Below are 26286 nucleotides of genomic sequence, written 5' to 3' on the forward strand. Positions count from 1 at the left end.
CGCAACATATCATGACATATCGTATCCGGATACATAGCGCACAATGTAGTGCTGAGAAGCAGTAAGACCAAGGAGCTTGTGGTTACGAATGAATGACCTTCAAAATTCTAGGCTTCTACAAGAGAGCTGTGTGTTCACCTCTACAGCAGACACACACACAGTCCAGCTCATGCTTCTTCTGGTCCTTCATGGTCCTCTGCTACTCCACTGTCGACAACAGGCTGGACAAGCTGGTGAAGGAAACACTGGTGGAGGTGAAGAGGACGAGCACTCAGCATCATGACCGCCCACCTCAAAACCTACAGCAGCTGATTCAGAGACTTAACTCACTCAGTCAACATTGAATGCTTCCAGTGCTCCTTCATGCCAACGTTTTGAAGATGAACTATTTATTGTAACTAGTTCTCCACCTCAGCAATTCAGCGTTTGCTTTGATAAAAAGGTCTGTGTTAGATAGAGGAGAACCATCACACACACACACACACACACACACACACACACACACACCCAGTGGGCATGTTCAGAGTCCTTGTTTGGTGATTGTTTCCGAAAGCTTTTAAATAAACCATAACACATAGATTGAAGGAAAGAACCTTCAACATCTGCTTCAAGATCATAACTCAGGACAAATTCACCGACACAGAAGACAAAGTTGAAAACTTAGCATTTCTTTATTGAAGTTGCTGCCGAGGGAAGCGTTGGTCATGTGAGGAGCTGTGAACTCCACCTTCATCTCTAATTATCCAGCTAGTGGCATGAAGTGAAGCCATGAATCACGGCGCAACGCAAACCACGCTGTCAAACTCACCAGAGGCTCTAGACTTCCTCCATAAGTTGACCCGTCGGCATCAAAGACGAGGTGAAAATGCCAGCGAGCCAGGAATAGACCAAGCGCAAAAAATAATCTCATCAGCTGCAAATCGGATGTGATGAACCGCTGGCAGGCTTCCTCGAGTATTTATAGTCTTTATCGCACACCTGATGGAGAGCAAGTACGTTTTCTCACCAATTCTCTCGGATTGGATGGAATACCTTTCAAGTGGTCGGCTTCAAAGAATATCTCATAGAAAGAGGAAGTTAAAGGGGGTGAAGGTGGGAACTTCTGTCTCCCGTGAAACAGATGCAGCTTAAAAATATTGCTGCAACATGCATGAAGCCTATTGATCCTTCACAACAGCAAACATAATGCGGTTGACAGCCTCATGTGATTTCGCAGACGCTGATCGATACAGGAAGAGACTTTGGATATTGTAAGTTAAAGCCATTCATGCAAAACCCACGCAAAAAGCCATTCGGCCGAGCTGCTCCCTGATAGGTTTAAGCACTTCTGCAGATTGCTTCCTGACTGATAATGAAAAGAATTTTCTTCTTTTCATTTTCCATTTTTTGTGTTTTCCGCATAATACATTTATGTAATACTGAAAATATATTTTTGAAATAAACTGCCTTTTTTATCTTGAACGTCTAGTACATAGTTGATTTATATTCAAATTAAGTGTGTATAAAATGGAATACTTCAATTGGTTTCATGGCAAATTTACACTTCTTAATATCCTAACTTACATTTCACTTAGGTTCATATTGTCCTTGTTACTAAAGTATATATTTTGGATATTTTCACATCATGTTTTGTAGTCAACGCTCTCTTTCTTTAGGCACGATGGCCCCTCACAGCCGTTACAATTTCTCATATGGCCCTTCAGGACATTTGAATTACCCACCTCTGATCTAACACCAAAGTTGTTGTCCGTACCAGCTGGATAACTTATTTCCTGCTAGGTTTGTTTAGTCATCCTGGTCACAACTCTGCCTCTGTATGCGTTTCATACAAAACTGCATGTCTTGCTTTAAACTTGAAATCATCTACTCTATTTCCTCATCTCCTCTTAAATGTAGCTGCAACTCACATCACACTATCTCCAGCTTTCATGCAATTGAATCCTGAATTTCCATCTCCTCCTGAGATATAACATATAAATATGAGCGCCGTTCCTTATCTTTTCTTTCCCTTCCACCTTATTGTACTTGTTGTCTACTAAAACTGCAGAATAAAATCCCCTTCAAAGCATTGTGCTTCACCCCCACGTCACAAAAGGCGCTTGGTATGTAAATGTATTTACTATGTAATTACTGCAAAACTAGTATAGTAATGCATACATTAGCCGCGCTGTTGTATAAGCCGCAGGGCTCAGAGCGTGAGAAAAAAGTAGAAGTTTATAGTCCAGAAAATACGGCTTGCAGGAAAACAAATGGCACTTGATCTAACATTTCTTCAGCTACACTTTAACCAGCTCATTGTGTTTCTCAAGAAACTATACTTCCCTATTGATACGCTGAAGTACGTTCAGAAGTTGACAACAGTTTTCCCAGTGTGCAAGGGCGTCAGAGCAGCAGACGAACACTTTCCTTCATTAGTGAGATCATTACTGGCTCGTTCAGTTTACAGGGCCCTCGTGAACTTCTCTGAACCGCTTCAATCAAGGAAGCATAAATATGTCATCAATGAGGTCATCTTCAGAAACCCGTCTTGTTTCACATCCGCAACAGTCTTTTCATCAGATCAGAACGTTGCCGCTGATAGTGAAAACCTGAATAAAGCGTTTCCGTGACTGATGTCACTTGAATCTTCGGTGGCGGTGGAAACCATTTCAGTCCTGAATGGCCTCCTCAAAAAAGCCAGGAAGTGTGTCATGTTATGTAGGAGAATCTTTCTAAAGTGCTTTATTTAAGTACTTCTAAATGATTGTCAGTAAAGACTTTACTTGGCTGCCGCCGCTCACAGAAACCTGCGCTGTGTCTTATTCTATAGAAGAGACTGGGAGGGAAAAATAATCCTGTTTTGAAGAATTCTCTCCGCCTCAGAAGTCAGGGTGGTGAGGGGGAGAAAATCCTCGGCACTTGCGGTGACACATCGGCAGCAGCCAACCAGTGGTCCGCCTTTCAATGGGGGGGCTTTAGACAACGTCCACGTCAGAGTGGACCTTACGTCCTCCCCTAAATCACATTGGGGACTTTGGGTCACTCATTATGCGTTTCCTCTTCACATCTTCACACAGAGCATCACTCGTGACCTTATCTGAGCACCTGTCACCGTGTTAGCTTCCACCAGGCAAGTCTGGCAATGAATGTAATGACCGAAGCCCAAAATAATAACAGCGCCTTCCGGCAACCAGCCCCCCACCCCCCACGCACGTTCGCCTCTCCCTTATCGTCCTCATCCTTCTTCAAATGAGTGGCGACAAAAATAGAGCAATCACAGCTAAAGATTTATGTGGATGTCTTAAGAACATAATCAAGTGAAGGGTGATAAAAATGGTTCAGGGAGATAGTTACGCCGCGTCTGAAAGTTCATCACAACCGATAAGTGGGTGGGGTGGTGAGTAACCATGCAAACTCAAAAGATTCAGTCGCTTCCGAAGTCCGATTCATTCATGATTCATACACTATTACAGTACTAGACATCAACGTAATTTGGATTTATAGAGTTATAGCCAGCTTTAAATTGACACATGTAAAGGTGTGTCAGTGTCATAACATCAGCGAGAATAAGTTAAAACAAAATATTAAGACCTTCACCCAGAAAGAAAAAAGTCAGGCTTTTTAAACCTTTAAAGTACCGTAATTTCCGGGCAACAAGCCACTACTTTTTTCTCGCAGTCTGAACCCTGCAGCTTGTCCAACGATGCAGCTAATATATGGATTTTACAGGCTAAAGAGCGTCATGCTGTCAAAATATTGAGCTTCGCCACATCAAGCCAATGAATTTACAGGTGTTCTATTGACCTCAAACACCACAGCCAGTCTCAGATGGTGCTTCGCATCTCCTGGAGATGGGCTCTGTGGGTGGAGCAGTGGACACACAGGCAAAAACAACGCATTCTTGAGGGCTTTAAGGTCAGTAAAATGCCTGTAAATTCATCACATATGAGCTCTTTAATGTGAATAAAAGATGTGAGGCGTTTATGATTCAAGTTCAGAGCATTGTGCACCTTGTTTCATGAGTCAGTCTCCATGCTGGAGCCTGTTTTCACAACTAGTTTAGAAGTGCATTTTTAAGCCGGGTGCACCACTGACCTTTCTACAACGCAGAGAGCACCACTGCACCTGTGGCTTTATAGACCAGTGCGGCATAGGTATGAACAAGACCTGTTTTCCTTCCGTTGAAACTCAATCACAGCGGGAACCAAAACATACTGTATATACAATCCAAGTCACCAGACACATTGAAGTTTATTACATTTTCGGAAACTCTAAAAGCCTTCATTGTAATGCAAGCTAATGAAGTGCATTATGGGACATGTACTGTAGTGCAGTATCAGCTGTGAGGTCACAGAACCACTCTGTTCAAAGTGAGATTGGGCCTGTAATATTATTATCTTATTGTTTCCAAAAAAAATACTTACAAATAGAAATCATATATCTGAATATATCTATATGTTTCCAGTGACAAAGTTGCTGTTTAATTCATAGGACTTATATTAAGTCTGAATATTCTCTTAAAATTATGCAATTTTAAATGATCCAAAAGACACTCTTCTTGATTCTGACATCTCATTTGAAGTGCTTTACAATACAAGGATAAATTACTGTTGCTATGCTTTGCACTCTTGTAATTCATTCGGGGGTTTTTTCTGTTCCTAGTGGAAAAAAGAGCTTTTAGTTTTGCTGCCCACTCTGCATGGAATATGCCACAGGTCAAACTGAACCTATTCCACCTGAAGGCTTCTGTTCCTTACGGAAGAATAGATAGCGAGAGACCACTGAACCGTGCTTTGTTGGTTTGTCAAGACCACATGAAACCATGGCATGTCAAAGCTACTGCACCTTTAAAACCCTACTGTACTGCCAAATCTGTATGTCTATACCATCACTTTCTTGCAAATGTCCATTTGACATGTGCAACAGACCTCTTGGCCAGGTCGCCCTTGTGAAAGAGATCCTGATCTCGATGGGTTCTTCTATCTGGTTAAATAAAAGAAAGAGAGAAAAAAAACAGTCGCCTGACGAACAAACCTATAAAAGCAAATGAACAAGAAAGCTAAATTCTTGATGGCACAAATAGCTGTGCCTCATTCCTCAGGTTTGACAGCACGTTATGGCAGGCTGCAATGATGTTTTTGCACGGTAATAAAGAAAGGATTTGAAACCATAAGTCATTCTTTGTCAGACACACGTCAAACATCGAGTCCAGATATGACCATGGGCACTGAGCAGAAGACTCAACGTCACTCCATCCTATAGCCATCATTTCCGCCGCCAAACAAACAGCTTGAATGAGTAAGGTTCCTCTTGTGCGAATACAACAAACACAGACAAAAGCAGCTCAGTGACAGCTACTCAATTGTCATCTAGCTACAGTATCTACTATATGTTTTCTATAGTGGACCACTATAGTCCTGTCAAGGAAAATAAATGTCTTCTTGGCGTTGAAACTATATTGGTGCCAGCTACCAGTTCGGAACAGCCCTGCATCCACAGGGAAGTAAGGAGATTCAGATTTTAAGACACAGCCTCAGTTCAGGTATAGGCCTTACTATTGAAAGCAAAGTGGAAAATGTTAGATTGTGAATTCTTCTTTTTTTTTTTTTTTGAATAAAAACATTGAAATTCTCTGTTTTCGCAAGAAAAAAATTAGACTCATAAATCATGCACGAAAGGATTGCATAAAGTCAATGGGTAGATTTGGCCTTTGTGCAAAAAGGATGATGTGGCGAATAATAATAATAATAAGAAGAAGAATAACAATAATAATAATAATAATAATAATCAGAAACAGCTATAACAACGAGTGATATACAGGAATTATTTTCCTGCTGATGGTGACACATACTAATAATAATAATAATAATAATAATAATAACGCGTCGTGAGGGAACGCGGAGATGGCACAACCTTGCCCTCTAGTGTCTGAAAAGGAAAACTGCATGAGCCGAACGGAGACCCGGAAATAACCGGAGAGTTGGAGGTTCTTCTTCCGCCCCACGTGTGTCAGAATACAGCAACATGGCTGCGTGTAATGTTGTTGAGCTGCTGGCGAAAGCTGAGGAAGAAGAGGCCGAGCGGCTCAAAAGCATATCAGTCAACAAAGAGCTTGAGCTGGAGTTTGACATCGGAAACCTGCTCGCGTTTGACAAAAACCGTGTCGACGTACGGGACTTCAGATCGCAGAAGAAGGAGGACTTTCTCCACGCTTTAGCCCGGGACAACACGCAGCTCCTCGTCAACGAGATCTGGAAACTTCCCTCCGAGAGGAAAGAAGAGGCGATTGTGGTGAAACTGCCGGAGCCGTCGACCCCTCTGCCTCGAGAAAAGCCGCCTCCGAAGCCCAAACCTCCGACTAAATGGGAGCAGTTCGCCAAACTGAAGGGCATCCAGAAGAAGAAGAAGACGAGCCTGGTCTGGGACGAGACTGCCAAGGAGTGGAAGCGGCGCTGGGGCTACAAGCGAGCTAAAGATGACACCAAGGAGTGGCTGATCGAAGTCCCCCAAACCGCAGACCCTAACGAGGACCAGTTCGCCAAGCGCGTGACAGCCAAGAAGGAGCGAGTGGCCAAGAATGAACTGAACCGCCTCCGGAACATCGCTCGGGCTCAGAAAGTCAAGGTTCCCGGGGTTGGACTGGCGACGTCCACGCACCAGTCTAAGGACGAGCTGGTCCGAGCTGCGTCTGTGGCCAGAACCTCCACCGCCTCGGCGGGCAGATTCCAGGAAGGCCTGCCCAAGGAGAAGCCAGTCAAGAACCAGGGGAAGAAGAGGAAGTTCCAGCCTCTGATTGGGGACTTTTCTGCGGAGAAGCAGAAGCAGCTGGACCTGCTGACGTTGATGGGAAGTAAGAAGCCCAAGCTGGACATCACCAAGGCTGTGAACAAGCAGATGAGGGAGGATGACAGAGAGGAGGCTGCAGCCAAGCACAGGAAGGGAGCGGGGAAGAAAGGAGGCAGGGGCGCTGTTGGGGGGAAGGGGAGGGGAAAAGGCAAGGGGAAGGGGGGAGCAGGTGGGCGAGCCAAAGGTGGCAAACCGGGCGGGGGAAATAAAAGGTCCAGACCTGGGAAGAAGTGATGGGCTACAGTGTTCGGCCCCCAATCTCATGGACATGAAAAGACTATCGACATGAAACACATGATGTGATACAGATTTGCTATTAAAAGCATATAATTGTTGCCCCGTGTCTGCATTCTCTGAGTTACACTTCTGAACAGGTGGCGCTTTCAAAATCAGATGAAATGTTAAACGTAGTGAACCAATAGTTGCTGAACTTATGGTGAGTTCGTTGAGTTTAAATCTGCCGCTTTATGAACTGTTAATTCAACTTGCATTGTCGAGTTTCCACTGCATTTGATTTCTAATCCAGTCGTGTTTGGCTACTTCAAACTCTTACACCATGTCGTAGCACCACTTCAGTCGAAAGTATAAACTTCTGTCAAGTATGTTGATGTTCAACTTTTCCAGCCCGACAGGTATCTTATTAAACTAAGAATTATTGTTCATTGTTGCCTCAGGGACTGTTGATGCAGTCGAGTAAGAGAATTTCCAAGAGATAAACTTGAGATTATCACGAGAGTTGCATTTAAACTACTGTTTAAGGTCAATAAAACGCCTGTAAATTCATCACATATGAGCTCTTTAATGTGAATAAAAGATGTGAGGCTTTTATGATTCAAGTTCAGAGCATTGTGCACCTTGTTTCAAATGTAACGTGTATTTAAAGTCACAATCCTCAAAAAACATTCAAAAGTAAATATTTAAACTTAGTTTTTTTTTGTTTCACAATTTAGGTTTTGAAAATTGACATTATTTCTGTTTTTATTATGGTAAAATATAAAATAGTTATGTAGTATATGATACACAAACTAAAGCATCTCAGCCATGGAGTGAATCGTGTAAACAGCATTTACAACTTTTCCTCAAAAGCCCTTTCATTCAGTATAAATGCACTAGACCAGTTGACCTCCTCACACTGCAGGGTAGCAAATTTCGGAGAAGTGTGTCAGGCTGAGAATATTTTTTTTATCATATATGTATTAAAATACAAATCACTGCGTTTTCCCTAGTCTTTTTCCTCTGTAGGCTTGTTCTCAAATTCTATAAACTAGTAACTTTTAAATCACACTGATGTTGCTGAACAGATTGCTATTATTCCTGTGCTGCAATGCCAAATTATGGACAAGTTATTTGTTTTTATATTGTTTATATTGTTTTGTAAACCATTTATTTGAATTTGGGGTAGAAAATCCAGACTATGCATATGATCTGTTGCAAAGGTCATTTGAATAAATAATTCCCCCAGATCATATTTGACACACCCCACCTTCATACTGCCTCTCAATTTTTCTCTTATCTTTGTGGTCTCACCTGCAGAAGTCTGCAAACTATCATGTTGGAAGAGCAGCTCAGTGCTCGCGCAGTCTCTCCTCCCTAGCAGTAAACATCAGATCACTTTTCTAAGCAGCTTAACTCTGGTGCCTGGTTATGTAAAGGCTTCTCTTTGGCCTTTTAGGCAGGTAAAAAAGCAAGGGGATTCTGGAAAAGTAAACCGAGAACCTTTAGAGGATTTCAATTACATCTGCCTGCCAGCTTTGCACAAGCTGATCATATTTTCCACAGTGATTGTTGATGTTGGTTCAGACTGTGGTTTGGGACCAATCCCTGGCTTTGCCATGCAGCCAGGGCCCAAAATAATGAGGTTAATACTCCCCTCATCCATTTACAGACGCACCCTGATTAGAATCAGTACTGGCTGCTCCGATCATCAAGGTCAGAACCAGAGAGCAGCTGAGTTCAACACAAGCAAACGCCCAATGTTTCGCTGAGGTTTGTCGGGCAGAATTCAGCGTTTTCATTTTGTTGACTGATGCTGATGCACTGACAACAAAAGTTTGGTGTTGTGTGTTGAGGTGGGGGGATTGTTGGGGGGTGTGGGGGGTTTGGGGGAACCATCTGTTGAGCAGACCACCGCCCCGTCCACTCCACTCTTCATCTTTGTTTCTGCTCAGCCAGGCTGAGGAAGATGGGACACCAAATTAATCAATCGCTCTTCTGACAAGGCAGAATCCTGAATTCCCACCCGAGTCAAGCAGCCGAGTCGCCGCAGCTGAACTTCCCTCATGGGACCAGATGGGCTCAGAACAATGGGCAGTGGAGGTGGTCAGGCATGAGGCGAATGGCCACTGATGTATAACTACATCAAGTATTGATCCGTGGGCAGCAGCCACTGTGTTGATGTACTGTGGTACATTTTTCTGACCTATGTTTACTTCTGCAACTGTGGCTTTTTTGTGCTCATGCTACATGTCACTGTGTCGTAGCTGTAATTTTACTGCACTTCTACCATGCAGCTAGATACAGTAGCAACCACCAGTGTTGTCGTGCCTGCAGTGACAACGTTGTTGCCTCACTGGTATTGTGCAGATACAACACTACTTAACTCTCATGTTTTCACAAGGTTTGCTGCGCTTTCTGAGCAAACAAACTCTCATCAGAGCTTCACCTCTTTCTAGCTCCTTCCTTCCTCCACTCCTAAGCACAGGAGGACCCAGCGGGAGCGTGACATCACTGACTCAGGAGAGCCAGGACCAAACTATTCTGTGCATGATCAACATTAGTGCAGGAACACATCCATTGTCAGCTTCGTCTTTGTTGTTGTTGTGATGTTTGTGAGCTAAAGGTAAAGGTAAAAGGTAAAGTGTGAACTGTCTGTATGTTGTTGCCACGCTTTCATTGAACATCCACCGATATAACCTTGCATCAAGCCTTGCTGCAACACTGTTGCTGTTGCTGTGACTGTTGCGTCACTGGCTGCTGAGATGCTGGTGGTTCACTGGGATGAACAATAATAATAACGATGATGACAACCACGATTCCTGCTTATCGTTGACAAGGCTATATATATGAAACAATGTTTTTGAAGTCTGAACTCCTCTGATTCTGTCCAATCAGCACTGAGGATTGACCCTTTTATCTCCAGTCACTGCTGCAGTGGATTAGTCAGCTGCATTTATTTTAAGATCAAGGGAGAAGAGGGAGCGCGGGAGCATCGCTCAGTGTGCGAGAGTCAGATCTTCAGGATGCATCACATCTACATGCACAGCAATGAGCAATTTGAGGTCTTCACCACTGTCCTCGCCCCTCAAGGTGAGTGGATCCATAGCTGCAGTGCGTGCTGTGCAGCGTGTTACACAAGTGCTCTGCAGATCCAGGGGTGAATGTAGCTGTTAGTGTGTTCAGTGACAAAAACAACTGTGAATTCATATTTTGTTGCTTTGTTTTGTCTGCTCATGAAAACCCTTGGATGAACACCAGGGAGATGCCGGTACAGAACTGATGCAGAAAAGGCAGGTTCAACAGCATCATTTACATTTGAATGAGTTGTTATTCACCACAATATCGAAAGTGTGATGCATTGTCCATGTGTTATCTTTTAAATATAGTGAATACTTTTGTGTCAGAGTCCAAGCTAATTCTGCTGACGAACATGATCTGTATTTAGGAGGGTTAGTTAATGAGGAGCAGACCCAGATTTAGGGTTTCTATTTCACAGCTCTGTTAATCTCTGAGTCTTAATCCTTTCCATTCACTAAATCCTCTCCTCGGGCTGTACGGGAACATTGGAACGTTTTGTTATTATTTATGGAAAACAAACAACGTGATATTCTATTGTTTACGTCTTCAATATTATGTTTTAGACCCTCTTTTGTTTTTGAAATATTCTGACTGCCGTACCTTCTTTGTCCGCCAGATGGTAGTGGTGCACAGCTACAAGCCGCAGTGGCCGGATGAAGTGGAGCTCTCTGCTGGTGACGTCATCTTGGTTCTGTCCAAACATGAGGAGGGAAGATGGTTCGGGCGGCTGCAGGACGGTCAGCAAGGCTACTTCCCCGCCTCCTGTGTGATGGAACTGGGCCAGGTGGGTGCACACAGCGGCTGGGGAGATGTACGGTGGCTGAGAAGCGCAAAACACATTTACAAACTTTTGAAGGAAAAAAAAAAAGTACAAACTCTTGGAACAAATTTAGAAATAGCGAAACACGTTTGCAACTTCTTTAGCAAAGTATTGATTTTAAGTGTGTTTCCAAGTTTGTACATTTGTTTTAAGTGTTAGCAAAGGTGTTTACACACTTTGTAAATATGCTTCCAGAGTTTAAAAATGTGTTTCCGGTGTATGCAACTTTTCCGAAGAATCGTACGGTACGGGAAAGGGTCAAATTAAGGACGTGGTCCGGAAGCGGTTGCTGGAATTGTTCCACTTGTACCAATCGTGGGGAATCGGGACAATTTTACAAACTGTGAAAACACGTTGGGAACATCTGAAATACAGTTACAAATTTGGAAATACAATTATAAACTTTGAAAAAAAAGTTTGCTAAAGAACTTTGTTAATTTGTTGTAAATGTGTTTCATGATTGATAAATTCCCAATAGTTTGTACATTTGTTTCAAAAGTTTGTAAATGTGTTTTGCACTATGATCAGCCAGAGGTGTGTTTTAGTAGAATTTAAATAATGTGTTTATTTTAGACTGTATGGATGAAACACGCTGCTGTTTAACAAAAGCTTTGACAAAAATATGATGATAGGCTCATATTACAAAAAGCACGAAGAAGAAATCAAATCAAAATATAAGCATCATGTCACATCATGCCTATTTTTTCAGATCAATTAAATAAGCACATTCAATGCTTCCAAAGGGGTAAAATTTATGTATACATTTTAGTGAACAGCCATAAATATTACAATCAGCATGAAACCTGACATGTGGATCATGTTGCTTCAGTAATGTAAACCTAATTCAGATTTGTTTATTTAGTTGCCACTTTTTCATACACACGCAAACACCCCACTATTTCTACCCTTGTGGGGACATTGTGAGGTTCCCCATTGACATAACCCTTTCCCCAGCCTCTGACCCTCTGCCTAACCATCCAAAACACATGGCTCACCTTATAACCAGGACTTTGCCGAATCATAACGTCCCAGTTATTTTGAAGTCTTCGTCCTCAAATTGAGGCTTAACCTCGTGGGGTCCAGCCAAATGTCCCCACAAAGCCATACGGTCCTCACAAGCATAGTGTTTTGTTGTTTATTGCTCTCTTTTTTTCCAACTCAATTGAACATTAGCTTGACCACTGCATCTTAGACAGAACACTGATGCAGTTGCCGGATTTGAATCTTGTTCGGCGCCTAATTCAGTCTCCTGCCAGCCTCTAAAAATATTCTGATCAGTTCCTTTGAGACTATGCTCAAATACAAAACTACGTAAGACTTTTGTTGTTAAATCATCTTGTCATTTATATGCAGAAATAGCATCTTGTAGTTAAGGACAGAAACAGAATCAGAATTTTTTAAAAATTAAGAAATTTTGTTTGTAACTTAACATGCCCTGTAAACAACAAAAATATAAATATATAATACAAAATATTCTTTTTAACAGATAGTGTAGGAAAGAGGAAAAAAAAGGCTATGCTCATATTCCTGAGGGAGGTCTGAAGGTAGCGCCGGGTCTGCCTTCACGACCCGTCTCTGCATAATCCCAAGTGTTGGATGGATGTGTTGTGATGCAAGAGTGTCTTTTGACCCATCACAGGTGAACCTTCCTCCCAGAGCTTTACGGAGATGCGCATCTCTGAGAGGCCTGGACAGTGACTGGGGCCCGCGCAGCAGAGGCACAAGGTGGGTCTGGCAACAAACACATTGTTCACCAACAAATGTCATATCAGACGCAGAAAACAACAGCTGCTCCAGCATCCTGCACCAGTCTCATCCCACTGCTTTCCTCTGCGCCCCTGAACAGGTGGCCCCTCTCCCCCTCATTAGATGACAAAGAGACCTTATTACAGCCCCCGCCCCTTTCACACACACACACACACACACACACACAGAAGCACGCACACCAGATCGAGTCAACCCTGCTCGCTGAGGTCAAAGAAAACAAGTTAAAAGATGAATCTGACAACGTGATGTCTAGAAACGTGCGCTAAATATTTTGTTCCCCCCCGAACACATGTGCTCACACTCCTCCTCAGAACACGTTCACCGACTAAGACACACACGTCGGCCTTGTCTCGTCTGCTGGATGTGGAATTTGGGTCAGCAGGAATAAACAGGCTCTTTTGTGTTTATCCGTCTCCCAGTGGACACATTCGGCAGGCGCTCAAGAGAGGGAGCAAAGGAGGAGGAGGAGGAGGTGGAGGGGACCTGGTCCTGGATGGGGGCCCCATCCCAGAGCAGAGGCACCACCACATCACAGTTCCTCAACCTGTGGCCTCCCAGGCTCACAGGTCCCCGGGTCTGCTCCACAGGATCTTGTCCAAGTGCCGGAGAAAGAGTGAATGCCAGGGCACGGCCAACGGGGCCTTCGAAGGAGACTGAAGGGGCCCCTCCTCTTTGTCCTGGGTGTGTGTGTATGCATGGATATATGTGTGTGTGTCTGTGTGTGTGAGAGAGAGAAAGAGGGCCAAGCAGCTTCTGCATGTGAAACAGGTCTTGAATATTTTGATTCGGGCCAGTACCTCATCGGTGATGTAACTCAAAAGTCATGTAGCAGAAGAGACGGAGCTACCGAGGGAAATAAACCAAAATACATCTGTAGATTTGCTGCACCTGCTCTCTGGTATTCAGAAGAATCACACCTGTCCGTACAGTTATCACGTTGGTGACATGCTTTTGTTCATTTGGCAGCATCGCTGCAGCTCACTTCTAGTTTGTACTCTCACTTAGAACCAGGGCTGGATGAGGTTGTTGCTGGTGCAGTTCTTCATGTCATTGAGCAAGACTGACCCTGCGGCCACTGCACGACAGCCTGAATAGGACTGTGGCGCTTCTTATATTTCAGAAACTGCGATAGTTGCATGCAGTAACTCTGGGAAACCCAGGATCTCACCCTGTGTACGACATGTGAGGAGAGTGCATCTGCTCCAGTGGCATGTTTTTATGTGATTAAAAAGAACAAAGCCTGAAACGCTGTGTGCCGTCAGTGTGCAGAGGGGCGAACGCTTTCACTTGAAGTCGGCTCAAAAGCTTTGAGAAGAGATTGTTGCTGGTTGTCCCGGACACGTCCACGCAGCTCACTGGAGTCGCTCCTCTTCGTCGCTGCCTCCCAGCATGTTGCATTTCTATAGTGAGAGTCGTGGATTGCTTCCTTCCATAGGACACAAACATGAAACCCTGACCGCGGCCTTGACCGCAGAGGCACAACAGCCCTTCCTCATCTGCTTTTCACTGCTGCTGGGGCACCTCATCCTGAGCGTCTTACCAACACTGGACATATTAAAGAACAAGATGAATGCTACGTGACAGAGATGAGTTCTGTACACTTTTACATGAAAACTGCTGACACGTCTGTCACGATGAGTGTAAGAATGACTTTAGAATGGAGGCTGCAGATGATAATAATACTCTGATGTGGGATCTGGGTTTGGTGTGACATCACTTTGATGCACGTTTGTGTGTCTTGGTCTTTTTACAGGGCAGGTCAACCTGCCATCGTGAAAAGAGAGTCCAAGTAGAAGGTTCTGTGATCTGATCCAGTGTTTTGGGGCTTTAGCCCGTGTCATTTCTGGGTGGGATTCATATGTTTTACAGTTTCTTCCCGCATCTACACACTGTGATGACTGAAAATGGCCCATGTGTAAAGGAAACAAGGTAAAGCTAGCTTTTATTGTCAATTCTGCCATATACATAATAGAGGATTGAAATGTTGTTATATATGCGACATTACACCATGTATAAAATACAACATATACAACAATAACAGCATAAGTGTTGAGTTGATAGTGATAGTGCAAGTTAGCAGTGAGAGTACAAACAATAAAGTGCAACTATGAGTGAGTGGGTAGAGAGTTCAGCTTCCTGATGGCCTGGTGGATGAAGCTGTCCTTCAGTCGGCCTGTCGGTCTGAGTGTGTGTGTAAGCAGTGGTCAGTCTAAATGTGCTCTATGATGCATCTAATGTCCCCACTCCTCTCACCCTGTGTGTGTGTAAGGGGTTCCTGTATAGCTGTACTTGTGGGGACCGATTCTTGGAACCACATCTCCTCGTGGGGACCATCTTTTGCTATTTGTAGGCACCTTTTGCCAGTCACCACAAGTTTAAGGAGGATTAAAACTACAAAATAACTGGATCATCATAATTAGCCATTTGGATGGTTTTATAGAGAATTTGTGATTAATTCATCTCAATTAATCGCAGTTTAATGGTATAAGAATATTTGTCACACGAAGCCACATTTTTCCATTTGAATGAATTTGGTATATTACTGAATCAAATGATGGATCCACACATACATTTAAACAACTGAATATTGTTGACTTTGCATCAGTTTGACAATAAATCACGATGGTGGCTATATTCAAGTTTTTATATCACCTTATTTAAACTAAAGCTCTTTTAATGTCTTGAAAATATTTGGATAAGAATTTCAGTTTTATAAAAATTTCAAGTACATTCAGAGTAGTGGAAACCCTGGCCATTGTGTAGTGAAAAACAACACAACAAAACACAACTGAAGAAAAGCAAACAGATGCTTTTGTTTGCTTTTGTTCAGGGATTCCTCCATGTTTGTTGTTGTTGTTCTCATCCTAGCTGCGACGTGTCTTGTGTGATCAGTGGACCATGAACTCCTGCACTTACAATGGTTCCCTGTTTAGTTTTTTTTTTTGAGTGGTTTTTTTTTTAAGGATTTTTCTTCCACTCCATCCTCTCAAGTCTCTTGATATATATTCTGGCACTGGGCAGAAGACCCTTGCTGACAAGTGGAAATAGTTACAGTCATGACACGCAGGGCTCCCGCCTAAAATGTGTTCCCCCTGCTGTGATGCGAAGGATGTCTTCAGGGGCCGGGGGAGAGGGGTGGGGCAGAGTGCTTGCCAGATGACTGCTAGTTGGTCCGATAATGGGCTGCCATCTGCTGTCTAGTATACACAAAGACAAAGTGTGTGTGTGTGTGTGAGGGTGCTTGTGTGCAGAGAAAGAAGGAAGTAGTCGCACAATCCTGAATATGACAGATTTGGTGGGTGACATGAGGTGAGGTGAGTTCACCTCGACGGAAAGTGAGACTCATAACTAGTGAGCACAAAACCTGCAGCCAAACAAATGATTTACGAGGCAAAGCAACAGGTCGCAGAGCTGCTGCTGCCAATAAGCAATTGGCCATAGAATCACACAAGTGTGGGTCACGCAAGACAAAGGAGCCTCTTGTACATGCACTAAAGCTGAAGGAAACAGATTGATTTAGGATGTTGTGTGTGTGTGTTTTTGTGTGTGTGTGCTGTTGCTCCTTCAGCATAAGGCAAGACGTCGCCTTCGTCTCCTCCCTTCATTTGATGGGCAATTGAGTGAATGGTTCTGTAAAACCAACAGCCCAGAGGACAAAGGCGCCTGGGGCCATTAAGTCACGGGTGAGTGGGCCCCTTTAGGGCCAGCAGCTGACCCTGCAGAGAGGCCTCTTGTTCTGGTCGGAGGGGGCTCTTGTCCCCGGACCCCAGGCCAAGTTGACAGCAGCACAACATGTACACGCCAGGAGACCCAAGATCAACTACTCTATCAGCGCTGGCGCCTGGTACATGTCACGCCCACCTGAGCAGAGCTCAAGTTCATCTGAATGTGAAGGGAGATTCTTATCAACCAACCAAAAATCAGACAAACATCCATCAAATACATTTATTTTTTTTTCAGTCAGACATAAAAACATTCGGCAGGATGTGATTTTGCTACAAATAAAATGTATTAATATTCTTCAGGTTATTGCTCATTGCTCACCTTCGCTTTCTTCGGTCCCTTCACGGAATGTTTGATCAAACCATCGCACACATCATGCACACACACACATATATATATATACACAGATTACAACACACAGCCTAAAATGGCAGACACACAACAACTTTAAATTCGTACGACAGTCAATTAAGAGTTTGAATCTTCAGAGTACGCGATCTGGCTGACAAGATTCCCTTCTTACAGATTCTTAAACACTTAATGCTGGATTATCCAGATTATAACTAATGCTGGATTACCTAATGCCAACAATACAATGAGCATTTATAGCTGTCTTGTTACCTCAGTGCGCAGATATGCCACCAATATTTTCAATGTTCGTGAGCTCGATCAACCTTGGAAGCACAGCGCATGTAAACAGGATTAAAACAGAATTTATATGGTAATCTAGTGTGTAGTTATCGATAACATGTCTGGTGTCATTTTCGTTTCGGTTTTGTCCTGTGCTTCCGTTTCTATCTTCTAACCAAGACATTATGGGTATCTACACCTTGGGGCCAACTCGCGTCGCCAGAAAGATGGAGGAAAAAAAGGAAACGGAAACACAGAACAAAACCGGAAATAACAAAATAAAAGCACGAGAGAAACGATCAGGACATCTGGGTTCCTCAGCAGATCTGCAACCAACAAAACAATCAAGCAGCTCACATTCACAATAGTAAAAGATCAACAAAAAGCTACATCTGAATAAACGATCATTTAGGATCAATGGAGTAAAAAGTGCAATTGGTCTAAGAGTAGAGGTCGGAGATGGCACCCTGCTGCCGTGTTAAAAAAACATGCTAGCTAACGACAGACATCACTAGACAATGATGATTTGTAGATTTTTAAAAAAATCAGTGGCAGTGTGATTTTACTTGGCCAATCCTGATTAGAAAAGATGAAATAAAATAAAATTATTCGATAATTTCTCGTAAAATTTGTTTTTTTAATCATTTCAGAAATAAATAAACCAGTAAACATTGAATAAATATACTACACCCTTGACATAAAAAGCAAACCCTTTCCATCCAGCGTGAAAAACCTTTGCTGCTTCATGGGTTTTTTTTAGGCTGTTTTGTCAGCAAACTACTGAGAATAGTGTCTTATATTAAAATCTCGAGCGGTTAGATAATAAATAAACAAACAAACAAAAGTAAACATTAAGGTACCTTTCCACGTGAAAATACATTCAACTGATCCGGTGTCAGTGGACGCTATGGCCTTGGAAAGGCGTTGATTAAACAAATTAACATATCACAAGTGCTATCATCCAGTTTGCCACAAAGGACGGTGCTTGAGAGCAAAGTCAGTTCAGTCCTGCAGCAACAATGACACGTCGACTTGAACCAGAGTCGGAACAGCGCAAGTTAATATTGTTACACACCTGCAGTTTTAGAGTGTGATAGTTAGCGTAAAAATATTGAAACTAAATACCAAGCACGATACTTGCAATAAACACTGTTGCTGCAGCTGCGCTTCATAAAACCAACATAGCTCCACATTCTAACGGGAGACAAGACGCAGTGTGGGTTGGGAGCAGGCAGTGACTGGGCCACTGCCTTGGCGTAGTGCACGTCTGTGGCTGAAGGGTTAGGAGGATTGTCTCTTACACCAGTCTTCGGCGGGTTTAGCCGTCGAGCATTAGAGTACGAGGGCCCTCGACGTGGGCCCTGATGACAAGTAGGGGTTCAGGTACTGACGTGCCTGTTCTGTCATGATCAGCTGGTCCTCGGTTTTCCCGTAAACCACAGCTTCCCATTCGCTCACCTGCCAAGAAAAGCAACCCAGGTTGACATCTTTGCTGACGCTCACACTCATATGAAACTGCTCTACCTGAGCGACTTGTTTTGAGGCTTTCCTGGGCGACGGACGCTTCTTGACCCTCGGGCTGGACAGGCGATGAGGGTTCCCCGGAGAGCTCTCCTGCTCCCCTGAGGTCAGAGGCTGCTGATTCTCTTCTTGTTCTGGGCCAATGGTACTGAGAGAGGAGCTTGTCAGGAGACTTTCCTCTGCAACCTGGAGAGTGAAACAGGTCACATGGACAACTGCCCACACACCTCTGCAGGCTCAAGGAGTCGGAAATAAACCTGTCTGACCAAAACTTCCCTCTGATTCGCTACAAAGATACTGAGTGTCTGTGTCGGTGTCTCCCTCACCTGTGCGTTGTTGAGCTGCTCTTGGAAGAGCTGGACGTTGAGATGATCTTTGCCCCAGGGCTCCAGGACCAGAGACTTGCGCACTTTCCTGGCTGGACCGTCCATCTGATGGAGAAGAGTGAGACACAAATTATTGCTAGGAAAGATTGGAGTTGGAGTCAGCTCCGATTTCAGGACTCGTACATTGTGTTTCCACATTCTGTAGTCCGTCTGGAAGTCTGTTCTGTTGAAGATGTCTGTTCCAGTCTCCTGCTTCAGGACTTCCCGGATGTCTTCTTCTAAGAATGCCAGCGGCTGTGGCTGTCAATAAAAACAACACGCATGAGTATTACATTAGAATAGATGATTAAAGTTACTACTGATGCAGACAGTTTCTCGTCTCTCACCTCAATCCTTAGAGGTCCATGCATCTTCTCCTGAGCAGCCAAAGCATTTTTAAAGGGAGTCGGAGTCCGTGGTGTTGGGATCATGATGGTCTTGCGGTACTTCGGAGTCCTGGGCCTGAGTGAATAAGCAGAGGAGATTTCTTCAACACCACTGTATTCCATCTGAAAAGACCAAAATCTGACTAAGTCTTCTGAAAATATTGTTGCAGTTTAACAGTTTATAACGTCTGGCAGTTTTCCCAAAACGATTCCATTCAACATGTCACTCATTTCAATTCCCATTCGGTTAGGAATATTTCAGTCATTTTATACCAATCTTGCTGAAATATGGAGGAGATTCTCAAAGACGTAACCTGGTAAATCGAAGAAGAATCTTATAACTTGGCGAATTATTAATATTTTTTACATTTTGGTCTAAACTACAGGCCATCGATATGGACATTTTTTACATTCTACATCAACATTCTACAGCATTGGGGGGGCATTTCTTGTTGGTCACTCAAAAAAGAAAAATCTTGGAGAAACTAAAACTATGTTCTGAAGTGTTCCTAGAAACCACCAGTCCATCATTCCTCCTCATGAATTCAAAACATTTCATAAAAAATAAGCCTAAAGTCTCATCATTTTTTAAAAAACGCGTCTTGTTGAAACCTGAAAACAGGAAGATTGTGAAGTTCAATCCATATGTATCACAATGTCTGCGATATGAACTGATAAACCAAGTGTCTTCACAATATACATTCTTATTTTCAACTTCTTGCCATGTTCAACCTTCCTCAGATGTGGGGCTCCTTGAACTTTGAGAAGACGCTCCCATGCAACTTCTGCCAAGACAACAGGGAGTACAGAGAATCTTGCTTCCAGTTTTAGACTATTGTGTCTCCAGCTTGTGAGCACAAAGGTGTGATTGTACTTTGACTCCTACAGATTATTTGAACAGTCACTGATACACTATGACATGAGCACTCTCACACAAGTTGCTCGCTCAGTAGCATGACCCGGTCATAAAAAGCATTTACCCTTCGTTCTCCTTCTGGTGCTTCGGTGTCGTCTCTTTGTGAAGAGGTGTGTTAAGAAGACATTTTTGGCCACACACTGGTGTGGATGTGAGGGCTGGGTTTTCGAGGTTCAGATGGTCTGACAAGTTGCATATCTAGAGGAAAACATGGAGGTAATTCATGGCAACTTTTGTCATTATTTGTGTGTGAACAGGCAAAAACAGACAATCTACCCGTGATGGAGTGAAGGGCAACGACTTTGTGGGCGTTTTCTTGGGAGAGTTGGGGAGGTTTTCCAAAAACGAGGAGCAGATTCTTTCGCATAACAGAGATGATTCCACTCTGTCTCTTCTTCTCGCTGTGGATGTCAGGGTGGGCTTAGACAGCTTGAAGGTGCTCAGGCTGGCGGCGTCTGATGAATTGTCAGAAGTCTTCTCCTGCGAGAGGGCGCTGTATCCCGGCTGGTTATGTTGGGGCGAGCCAAAAGTGCCGGCGTCGTTCCATGGAACATGCTCCTGTGGACGCACATTGTGAATTTCAAATGGTTTTGTGGGTGATTTTGTGTTTCCTGTCACTCACGGAGTCCATGAGCTCCATCGTCTCAGCAAAATCTGGGATGGACTGCAGAGTGGAGAGAACGGAACTGGCCTCCACAGACAGGAACTTGCTGGGGGAGACAGCGAGTCGTGGCGGCGGCGCCCGGCGTGTGTCAGGGTCCCTCCACTGTCTTCTCTCCGCCTGCTCCTCCAGGCTGCTGCTGCTTGTGGTCAGTGTGTCGTCAGACATGCTGTCAGACCAGGAAGAGTAGGGTTCCATGCCCTGGGGGCGGAGCCAGGGGAAAGTCAGAGACGTGGAAGAGGAGCAGCAGAGACAGTGAAGCTAGAACAAAATGGAGACTAATGGTAGGGAGGAAGAGTGCGATGGTGAAAGAGCTTCAGCCCAGTCTAAAGGGGTGGCAGGATGAATAGGAGACTAGTTACTATGGAGACACTTCAGCAAGTCAAACTACAGGCACACAGTCATGTGCTCCATTCCTTGCTACTATCAACACACTGCCAAAGTTCCATTTATCACGTCTTGGAAGAACCAAATGTTGTTAGTCAAAAAGCTTTTTTGAAACCCAAGGATCAGTCAAGAGACATCAAAATGGAGCTTTCTGCAGTGCAGTGTCAGTGACAAAGCTGACTAAAACGGCAAACACACGCTGGAAGTGTGTTCTTACACGTGGACCTCTGCATTGTTGTTGGACTTCATTCTCTGCTGACATAAGCAGCAGCTCAAGCTCCTTAATTCTTTGTTCTCTGTCGGGGTCATCCGGGCACGACGACTGGAATAAACAAACGCCGGGGAGAAGGGTTCGAGAGGACAGGAGGAAAGGCAGAAGTCAGGAAAACACAGTCATCTGAACACAGATATTATCATTTGTTGTTATTGAGCGTTAGGAGGGAATCATTCAAGCCTCTGATTCTGAAGTCCAGGGTTAGCAGTCAGCAGTGACCAGAGGGAGTGGAAACGTGTGTGATGTGATCACATGCCACTCACCAGCAGGAAGTCAGGATTGTCAAGAAGACTGTCCATCATGGGATGACCGTGAGGATCGAAGTTATATCCTGGTATCTGAGAGAGAGGTGTGGCAGGGGAGGCTGTAAGGAATGCTGTGAGGCAAAAAGATCCTCCGAGATGGGGATTACCTGGCTGGCTCCCGTCACAGGCAGCGGGCTGCGGTCGCACGGCTGGGCCTCCGATGCTACAGGACACTGGGAGTGAGGTCGCCTCTTCGTTCCAGAGTGAGAGGAGGTGAAGCTCTTGCCTCCGTCCTGCAAATAGCCCTCGTGTTCCACTTTCCTCCTCATGGTTGAATTCCAGTGGTTTTTGATGGAATTGTCCGTCCTGGTGAGGCCAAATTTTGAAATGTAAAGTCGACTCACGTCAATCTGAACTGTGCGCAGGTTCAATTTCTACCGGCCAGGAAGAAGTTTGGAGATCTCCGCCCAACGGTTGCCCAGCCTCTTGTGGGCTTCGTAGATAATTCTGTCCTCCTCTTGAGTCCAGGACGACTTCTTCACCTCTGGGTTGAGGTGATTGTGCCAGCGTTCACGGCACTGCTTCCCAATCCTGCCTTGGAGGTGCTTCGCGATCACGGACCAGCGCTTGGGGCCATATTTGTGCACCAGGTCGATGACCTGAACAGATGTTCATAACAGGGTTTCACAATATTGACATACTTATTTAACATGTTGAAAATATAATCGAAAATACGTGTTTTATAGGTGTGCTGTGCTTACAAAAGAGTGGGGAAATGATGTGTCATTATTTAGCGTGAAGAGGATCGGTGTGAGCAGGGAGGATGAGCTAAAGGAGTGACGTGCAATGGGAGCCTCTGATAAGAAGCAGAACATCTTGGTATCTGGTGTCATCCCTCCAGATCGAGCCTGAACTGAAAGTGTCCACCTGACTCTGACACACCTCACTCTGACATCCCCCTTCTGGCACTTCTATCATCTTCCCATCTCCTCTTACCTTCTGATCCTCCTCTTTTGTCCAGGGTCCTTTCACCAGTTCAGGGTTGAGCACCTTCTGCCAGCGGTGCTGACACTGGCCATCTGTCCTCCCCTGTGACACACAAACACCTTGTAACAAGGCAGCACTTCCTCGCACTGGCTGGTCGTAAGTGTTAACCACTGAGCTGGTGAGTGTATGTCAACACCGATTGGCTCATTTTCCTGCACCAGTAAGGAGAGTCGTCTGACACCAAGCTCTCGTGTCATGTTATTCACTTACCAGGAAGTAGTTAGCAATCAATTTCCAGGAGTCTGTGCCGTGCTGCTCCACGAGCTTCTTCAGTTTCTCATCCTATAGTTGAGAAAACATGTTGAACATCTGAGCACGAGCTATTTCCATACGAGCAGACTTACCTCATCACGAGACCACTTTATTTTAGACAGAGCCTTTTTGTCTTTTCCTTTCTCCTTAGTTTCAGGGTCTGTGGAGTGAAGCTCCTCATCTTCATCATTGCTGAAAGTAAAAATGTAGAAAATTAGCAACAAAAGGAAAGAAAATATCAACACTGATAAAGAATTGAATTTCTTAGTAATACGCAAGTACTTTGAAGATGCAGTTGAACACGTAGTAACAGTACACATAGTGTTATAATTTGCAGATGTGCTGGTAAGAAACAATGTGAAATTCCTCTCATATGAACACAATCTGTGGCTGTGAATAAATGGAGAGCACTATTCCACAATCCCCACAGACGAACTCACAATCCCACACTTTGGAAGGTAAATGTTGAAAAGCCTTGACCACGCTGAGTGAAGCCTGGCTCCAATCCAAACATGTGAGTGAACATAAGGGAAGGAGGAAGAGGGGCCTGAAGTACAGGACCGATCAACAGGCTCTTTCACCTCCAGATGAGAGTAAGTGTGCGTCACTGAGGTAGACGAGGGAGGGGTTGAGTCAAGAGCCAATTCACCAACGGTTCACTTTTTCAAAACCTTAAAATAGGACATGGTTTCTTATGTAACCTCAGATTTCAATTTGAAAAAAAAAAAACAATAAAGCTTGTGTTGTCTGATTAAAAAAACATGTTTGTTGCATGTTGCAAGACTCACAATAAATAACAGAACCCTCTGTTTCTTTATATATTAGACATTAACCATTATTTTAAAGGGAGAGATTTTTGAGCGAGATAAAGAATAAAGGCAATGACACACAAAGATTGATTATGATGATCAATTATTAATCGATAAAGTTCTGAAAAGTAAAAAGCCACTGCAGCTGGAATTATTACCTGACAAACTGCAGCTATTTTTTCTGGTCACCGGTGTGGGTGGTCCCATGTAAACGCTTGCTCAGACTCTCTACTTGCCCCTGCATCCTTTTTGATTTCAACGCGCATTCCTGTTTATGTTTTCCTTTATATCTGTTGCATTTTGAAATGCCTGACAGGTGCAATGAACAGGGATCCAGACTCATGAACTTGAAATTTTCCTTGTTTATATGCAGTTTTTGTATTGTGTATTTCGTGTAATAGTGATCATTTCATTTTTATATGGACTCTGGACTGTTCAATAGACTTAACCAACTGAAGATGGTTTATTTTAAATAACATGCAACATTAAATATAGGCAGAAAGAGATACAGCACAGCCTTATCTTTTTAACCATAAATGTTGCTAGCCATAAGTTCAATGAAGGGCACTGAGCGTCACTTCAGAAGTCACCTGTACAATCCATCCTCTCTATTCATTCTCTCATAAGATTCTTTGCAATGAAATGTGATGCCAGCAAAGGACATGGCCTTGTCAGACTGCTATTATTTTTTAATGATTATTGGAAATTATATATATTCGCATCCTCTCTATTCATTCTCTCAATATTGTCTTGGTTTATATATATATATATATATATATATATATATATATATATATATATATATATATATATATATATATATATATATATATATATATAAAACCAAGACTATATTATTCACATATAGATTATTAGATCATCAGATTATATGTGAATATAATCTAAAACAGAGTTGTAACATATGTTGACAGCCAAGCACGTTCTAAATGACACGTACCCTTGAAGATCAAAGGGGATACACTTACATAACATTTTTAAAAAATGGAAAGGTAATAACGTCCGGAATTGCGCATGCATTTGAGTAAACCGTCTTTATGACAATGTAATGACAGTGAGCAGTCCACCCACCTGTGTGTCTTCACGTTGTCCATGACAGTCGTAAGGATGGTTTAGCGTGCAATAACAAGGATCCAGTACTCAGTAGCGCTTCAGAAATCCTAACATGACCATCATTCTTCCATACAAGCCAGACATTACTGGATTCATGTGTCTATGCGCTGCTGTACTGTAATGTCCCGAATATTGCGCTCCAAAATGCCGGACTGTCCTTTTGTTCAGGGATCTTAAACAAAATCCACCGTCGCTAGCGCTTCTTTACGGGTCAGTCCAAATACGGGAGCAAAAGAAAATGTGATACGTTAGGACGAATGTCGCTGTACCGCTCCAAGAGCGTCTCTGTCTTCTCTGTCCTCCTTCTTCCTTCTGACGTTATGGTATTTGTCCATCCCGCCGATTCTCGCGCCCAGCCCTCCACGCAGGCGGCTTTGCTTCTGATTGGTCAATAATTGGAGCGCTGCCACTGATAGGTTGAAGTGGTGGTATAGTTCATCTGTGATTGGTTCAACGGAGGAGGCGTATTCGGTTTGATTGGACGATTGAATTAAGTCACACAAGCTACTGTCAGCGTTTCCAGGAGAAAAAGCGCTCTTTGTAGAGGCTCAAAATAGTGGCCCGCTCACACGGAGAGGAATAATCTGATGCGTGTCCAAGTAATATACAACAAGAGGTCTTTGACATCATTGCTATATTATATTATATTATATTATATTATATTATATTATATTATATACAGTTTCACGAGCTCAAGGCCTAGTTGTTGTTTTACAGCGATATTTGCTGACATCTAGTGGACAAAATTGAGTATTGCTCTATTTGGAACATTTGTTTACATAATTGGTTGAAAAATAATTTGTTCAAGCAAATGAAATGTTGTCATGACAACATTTCGAATCACATTTCTGTTCTCAAAATACAAATGGTTTCTATTTCTTAAAAATTTCTTCAAGATTTATTAATCGTGCCCTTCTCCTTAACGTCGAATGACTTGCTCGGAAGGACCGTGCTGTGGACGTTACATTCAATGCAAGGCAGTTAAATATATTAAGCAGTAACTCATATAATTACTTACCCGTTACTCAGTGAATACTGAACTATTTCAACCTTCTTACTTTTTTCCCACTAACAACAGTCTACCGCTAGAGGCCCTTGTTTTACTGTATAATTTTACTTTATGGCGCCTCACGAGAAACGGAAGTAGATCATACTGCCTCCAAAAGTAAAAGCTTGTCGCATCGAGATTGAAATATAGGTACATGTATGTTATTATTTCTTGTCATTTAAATG

The 26286-nt window shown here is 43.4% G+C and overlaps 3 protein-coding genes across 5 annotated transcripts; 2 read left to right on the forward strand and 1 right to left on the reverse strand.

The window, feature by feature from the left end:
• The first annotated feature begins 5986 nt into the window (after positions 1-5986).
• rrs1 (ribosome biogenesis regulator 1 homolog) lies at positions 5987-7198 on the forward strand. Its single transcript, XM_053860459.1, has one exon. The coding sequence runs from the start codon at positions 6004-6006 to the stop codon at positions 7057-7059; it is 1056 nt and encodes a 351-aa protein (XP_053716434.1). The 5' UTR covers positions 5987-6003; the 3' UTR covers positions 7060-7198.
• A 1930-nt stretch (positions 7199-9128) lies between these two features.
• On the forward strand, positions 9129-13952 carry si:dkey-97a13.12 (uncharacterized). Its single transcript, XM_053860105.1, has 6 exons — positions 9129-9144; positions 9937-10131; positions 10300-10331; positions 10736-10903; positions 12579-12664; positions 13126-13952. Exons 1-6 carry the CDS (start codon positions 9129-9131, stop codon positions 13361-13363), a joined length of 735 nt encoding a protein of 244 aa, XP_053716080.1. The 3' UTR covers positions 13364-13952.
• Positions 13953-16645: 2693 nt separating this feature from the next.
• On the reverse strand, positions 16646-25437 carry mybl1 (v-myb avian myeloblastosis viral oncogene homolog-like 1). 3 transcript variants are annotated; one of them, XM_053859556.1, is made up of 16 exons: positions 25012-25430; positions 23206-23305; positions 23072-23143; positions 22811-22903; positions 22253-22473; positions 21982-22180; positions 21833-21907; positions 21513-21617; positions 20870-21109; positions 20524-20805; positions 20312-20445; positions 19293-19407; positions 19090-19206; positions 18907-19011; positions 18584-18766; positions 16646-18517 (listed from the first exon to the last, which is right to left on the reverse strand). In XM_053859556.1, exons 1-16 carry the CDS (start codon positions 25032-25034, stop codon positions 18392-18394), a joined length of 2190 nt encoding a protein of 729 aa, XP_053715531.1. In that variant the 5' UTR covers positions 25035-25430; the 3' UTR covers positions 16646-18391. The 3 variants fall into 3 exon arrangements, with proteins under 3 accessions (XP_053715531.1, XP_053715530.1, XP_053715534.1); XM_053859555.1 differs by having other exon boundaries at positions 16646-18766; positions 25012-25437; XM_053859559.1 differs by lacking the exon at positions 21513-21617 and having other exon boundaries at positions 16646-18766; positions 25012-25435.
• Positions 25438-26286: the final 849 nt, after the last annotated feature.

This window comes from Synchiropus splendidus, chromosome 3 (genome assembly GCF_027744825.2).
Source record: "Synchiropus splendidus isolate RoL2022-P1 chromosome 3, RoL_Sspl_1.0, whole genome shotgun sequence".
Lineage (NCBI taxonomy): Eukaryota > Metazoa > Chordata > Actinopteri > Syngnathiformes > Callionymidae > Synchiropus > Synchiropus splendidus.